This window comes from Arachis hypogaea, chromosome 10 (assembly GCF_003086295.3).
Source record: "Arachis hypogaea cultivar Tifrunner chromosome 10, arahy.Tifrunner.gnm2.J5K5, whole genome shotgun sequence".
Lineage (NCBI taxonomy): Eukaryota > Viridiplantae > Streptophyta > Magnoliopsida > Fabales > Fabaceae > Arachis > Arachis hypogaea.
In genome coordinates, this window is record NC_092045.1 from 115,702,346 (window position 1) to 115,708,518 (window position 6,173).

Sequence of the window (6,173 nt, forward strand, 5' to 3'; positions counted from 1 at the left end):
TGTGGATAGGATCTTTGCTTAATTCAGTCGATTAGGGACCTAAACCTTGATTAAGTGTACCAATTACACGAATTGATTTTCCATTCCATTAACCATAGGTCAACTTAAAAGGTTGACTTTTTACCAAAATACTTTTTAGGGTTTTAACCTTATGAAGCCAAGAATAACATCTATAGGAGTGGATTTTTATTCACTTGTTTTTCAGTGCCAATTTAATTACCTGTTTTACCGAGTAAATTAGAGACTACAAACAAGAACTTTGATGCGTGCTTTCGATCATATTTTGAATTTCAAAAATGTTATAAATTATGCATTAAAAATTAGTCCTAGTTATTGTATATTTGTTTATAAATATATTTTTATTTTATATATTCCTAATATGTATTTTATATTTTAAAATGTTCGAGATAGATAGTTAATTTAGTGTCTAATATTTGTTAAATTTGTAGTACTATTAACAGAGAGTGATTTTTGAGCTGTCTTAGTAAGTTTTTATTTTTTCATGAAATTATACAATTTATAATCATTCTTAATTTCAAAGAATATTGTTTAATTTGTTTACGCTAAAACAATTTCGTCAATCACATAAATATACAAGAAAACATAAATGGTCACAGAATTTTTATTATTTTTCTTTTTGTTGTTTACAGTATCTCTCAATTCAATAAGTCAAAGACTAATTTGTCGTAGATCTCTGGCTAATGAATTACAACATGTATAAGACGGAATTCAAACTCCACACTTATTTAAGTAGACGATTGAGCTGACTACTTGATCAACCTAAATTAGTTTTCTAAATCCTATTGATTACAAGAAAATCAGATTTTGCCACGTAGAGAATCTTGAAGAGGTAAGATTTTGTATCCGAATCTCATTCATTCTAATTCCAACGGATTGAAAGATTTGAAGACAGCTCAGAATCCACACGATTGCATTATTGATAGTCACTTGAGACAGCAAAATCAAATTCCATTAGTCTTTTAAGAAAGTTCCAATTATCTCTACTCATGTCATTTTTCTTCCTGTGTACCAAATTTTCGAACCATGCAAAACACGTTTAAAAGCTTTTATATATTACTATTAAGGGGAAAATTTTTTGACTATATGTGCCAAAAAAATTAACTATTTAAAATAGTTTTTATATTCATATTTATCATCAAACTTTATAAATAATATAATTAAATTAGATTTATATTTATAATAAAATTTTACAAATAATACAAGTCAAATTTGATTTACATTTATAATCAAAATAAAAAAAAAATAAAATGATAACTTATTTTTTTAAGAATTTGATTATTTGTATACAAAAATTTAAAATTTTATATCTTTTTGATAAAAAATTTTCAATTGACAACTTTAACATATTTTTTCATATATTTATATATATTAAGATATAACACACTACTCTTTTGAAATAAATGATATTATCATATTATATATTAGGTAGATTCTAGTATATTTATACTTTTGATAGTTATACTGGTTATATAAATGTTGTCAAAATTAAAAATATTTTTTTAAATATTTTTAAATAATAAAAAATATTATTTTAATTTTAAGACACTTTTTAAAATGCCATATATAATCACCCTAGTTACTATAGCATAAATATACTAGAATGCACCTATATATTATCATCACATACTATACAGTTTTTAATAATAGCTACGATGGATAGACATTGACACGGATATGGAACACGACATGATATGGGATATGTCAACACATGAATTTTAAAATTTTATAAAATACGGGATATACATATATATAAAATATAAATTATTTTTTAGATAAATCGTAATGGTTTTTTGATATTTTATTGATATTAATATTAAAATATATATTAATTTTTTAATTTTTTAATGTATTATTTTAATTATATAAAGTATTTAAAATATTTTTTATTTTAATAAATAATAATATATACTATTTCTAAATTTATGTTAACAATATACGTTAAAAATAAGGTTGGACACGCTTACACGTGATGATATTTAGCGTGTTTGGAGAAGAGTTCTTATTTTTTATTAAGATATGGTTGGACACAACAAACACGCGTATCAAACGAGTGTCGATGAGTATTGTATTTAAAATGTGTCCAACACGTAGACACGATAATTTAACGAAGTGTCTGTACTTTATAGAATAATAGTAAACATATTTTTCTTAGATATAAATGATTAATACACTCAGCTCATGGATTATGTATTGTGCAAATAAAATAACTCTTTTCAATTTTCATTGATCCCGCGAAGAACCTTAAATAACTATTTTTGTAGCAATACCATGTAATCAAATAAGTGCTGGTACAACACTATATTCATATTTTAATACCAATGCAAAATCTTAGGATTTGGAAATTGGATTCTTTTATGCTAATTAATTAGCTGTCAACTTTTAAGTCATTTTCTCATTCTATAATTTTATTTGTCCATACATTACACAATATAATTAATAATAATATAACGACAATAATAATAACCTACTATTTGATAGAGTAGTTGAACAAGCAATAATAAAGTCAAATAATCCATAGTAGTTCTCTCTATATATAAGGGTAAGCATGCATTTCCTAATTGTGTCACATAATATACATATATAAAAGTCTCCTTATAAATTTGTTAATTACTATTAATTATTATTAGCCATGAGTCTAAGTGGGAAAGTGGAGAGTGAAATAGAGATTGAAGCAAATGCTTCTGAATTCTACAAAGTTTTCAGAAAGCAACTTTATGACATACCAAAGATCTCTTCAGACAAGGTTCATGGAGCTCAAGTGCATCAAGGAGACTGGGAGAATCTTGGTTCTGTCAAGCACTGGGATTATACGATAGGTAATAAGGTTTTTTCTTTTATTTTTTTTTCTTATAAGTTTGCCTGAAAATTATTCCAAGCTAGTGTATACAATTTTATTTTGGAGCAGTTATTTAACCGTCGCTATTTGTTTTGGTGACAGTTAAAAACCGTCGCTATCTAGTTCTAAAACCGTCGCAATATATCCGAATTTTTGTTTAGCATGTATATACATAAAGTTAGGGTTAAGACTACTACATACCAAAATTCATGCAAAACCCTAAATATCCCTGCAAATTTTGTATCTGATAAATTCGTTTTTCATAAACTTTTATTATATTTGATTATTCTTTAATAATTTAAATTGTCGACAAAATAGGTTTTTTCAGGATTTGAAAATAATAGATTTATCTCTCGTCATTGTCTTATTAGATAAATTTGTCTATCATTACTTAAAAAATAGATATATCATATTTTGATCGATTATGTAATTATAAAAAAAGTAATTAATCTTGTAGTCTAATTATTTTGAACGGTGAAAAAATCTATTATCATTTCAAATTCTAGTAATATATATTATGTCCAATGATTTGCATGATTAAAGATTTTAAATATTTTTCAAAAGAAATAGAAGATTATCCTACACAAAATTATTAAATACCCAATAACTTGGGGGTTTATTGAATTAACCACCATAATCATAAATAAATGAATAAATGCTCTTTCCGTTCTTAACCATTTGTTTGATGTCCAAATCGGTTCCTATCTACTTTGATATATGTACGTTTCATTCCCTATCTACTTTGAGTAAATACCCTTTTTCGGTCCCTAACTAGGGACTAGAACGTACATATATCAAAGTAGATAGAAACCGATTTAGGTTTTTAGATTTTTTAAGAGGTGAAAAATCTATCAGACAAATGGTTAGTGACCGAAAACGACATTTACTTTAAATAAATTAGTACTAAAACAAAACAAAGAGTAGTATTAAAATTTTAATTTAATTTTTTTTTTTGGGGTCATGGCTTATATTATTTCCTATAATGAAATAAAATGATTGGATCCTACAGAAGGAAAGAAAACAAGTGCAAAGGAAAAGATTGAAGCCATAGATGATGAGAACAAGACAATCACATATAGCCTCTTTGGTGAAAAAATCAGTAATGATTACAAGACTTTCAAGGGCACCATAAAAGTTTCAGATAAGGGAAGTGGTGGTGGAATTGTGAAATGGATCTTTGAATATGAAAAGCATAAGGAGAATATCACTGCTGCTTCTCCTCAATCTTATTTGGACTTTGCTATTAAGGTCACTCAAGACATTGATGCTCATCTTATCAAGCCATAATTAATTAATTAATTATGATGTGTAATTGGATATTGAAGTGTGTGTTTTGGCTTAAATTAATGAATAATGGTGCTTGTATATGTAATGTGTGTAATAATAAGAATAATCATAGTAATGTGTGTGTGTATAATAAAAATAATTAATGGTACTTAGTGTTTGCTTGTAAAAAATATATATTTATTTGCCTTAAATCTAAATAAGAGACTCGTTTTGTTGAGTTTTTTTTTTTTTGTTATTTCTCTTTTGGTCTCCATGCATATTTGTAATAAGTAAAAATTTAAAAAGCTCTTAAATCAGTTCAAATTTTTAAAAAGAATGGTATCATAATAAACATATTTAAAAAACTTCCGACCTAAAATGAGAATTGTTTATAGATTTTTAACAACTAAAATAGCTAAAACTAATAAGATGCAATTAGGATTCAAAAAATTTTGTACCTCACTGTTACTAAATTACCACCGCTCCAATTCAAATTGGTGCTTTGGAAACTCTTATTTAATTTGAAATTAAAAAGTAAAAAAATAGAAAAAAAGTATTTTGGAAAAAAAAAAAGAGTGATTCTAGTTATAATAAAATCATAGATACCACACAACATATCCACCTATTTACCAAATTTTTTCTCCTAAATTGCACTTGGTAAGATTTGAGGATATTTCCTATTGGCCCATTTTATAGAGTTTCAAGGCCCATGTTCCAAGTTTTGGGCCAGCCCAAAGCGTTTCAAGGCCCATATTCCCGTCACAGCAGTCAGTTCTCTCCGCCGGCGTGGCCTCTCCTAGCTGACTTTTGCGTGCTCTACTTCATCTCGCTGCTCTTCTTGTGCTTAACTTTGAACCGGTTCGCTAATGAGCCATAGTTCACACGGCATTCCGTCCCCTCTCCATTTCAAAGATTTCGGGTTTGAGTCCTACCAGCTGCAACTGAGAAGAAAAAATTAGTAAGTATGTAAGGAGTGTGTGAGTGTGTAGTGTGTACCTAGATGTATTGTGTACTTAGAATTGGAAAAAAAAAACTTTGAACCGGTTCCAAATTCCAACCTGTTTAAAACCCGGTTTAACTATAAATCCAACCAGAAAAAACAAAACCATCTCCTTTTCAATTTCAGAATCCCCAAAAGTCCAAAACCAAGTTGCTTCGCTTTTTTTCTCCTCTCTCAGTCTCTACTTTCATTCAATCAAGATAAGTCGGTAAAAAGTGGGGAATAAAGCAATAATAATAGCCTACTAGTTGATACAATACTTGATACTTTTTGTTAGTGTTGCAAGTGTGAGGAGTGTTAAAATTAGTCCCACATCAAAAAAAGCATGGAAGAGTAAGGAGTTTATAAGATAAGAGACCTATTAATTTGACACCTTAAGATTTTGAGTTGGATGTAGTGTATTTTCATTTTATGTTCTCTTGCTTAATTCCTCTCCAAAGTTAACACTTCTCTCTCTATATATATATTGAGGAAGCAACTTTATGAGGTAGCTCAAGTGCATCAAGGAGACTGGCAAAACGTTGGTTCTGTCCAGCACTGGGATTATACCATAGGTAACCATTTTTTTTAAACATTATATTATGCAACTTAATTTATTAACATTGTCATATAATTAAGTTAATTGATTATTCGACAAAGTCAATCACTAAATTCAATTAAATATATATTATTTAATTTATTTTTAATATGTATTTATATTTATATTTTATAGGGTAAAGTATACTTTTTATCCCTAAAGTTTGGCAAAAGTTTCAAAAATACCCCTAAGTTTTATTTTGTTTTAATTTTATCCCAAAAGTTTTCGATTTGCATCAAATATACCATCGACAACTAAATTTTCAAAAAAATTTAAGACCAATCTAACAATAATGCATGAAAATTATGCTTAATTTGCTTGTATTGATGGTTGTTCTTATGAAATTGTTATTGAATTGGTCTTAAATTTTTTGAAAAATTAGCCGTCAGGAGTATATTTGATGCAAATCGAAAACTTTTGGGACAAAGTTAAAACAAAATAAAACTTAGGGATATTTTTAAAATTTTTGTCAA

General features: G+C 27.2%; 1 protein-coding gene across 1 annotated transcript; it reads left to right on the top strand.

Moving 5' to 3' along the window:
* Positions 1–2,566: 2,566 nt before the first annotated feature.
* Positions 2,567–4,361, top strand: LOC112717016 (MLP-like protein 43). The gene is made up of 2 exons (XM_025769109.3): positions 2,567–2,837; positions 3,867–4,361. The coding sequence occupies exons 1-2, from the start codon at positions 2,651–2,653 to the stop codon at positions 4,142–4,144; spliced, it is 465 nt and encodes a 154-aa protein (XP_025624894.1). The 5' UTR covers positions 2,567–2,650; the 3' UTR covers positions 4,145–4,361.
* Positions 4,362–6,173: the final 1,812 nt, after the last annotated feature.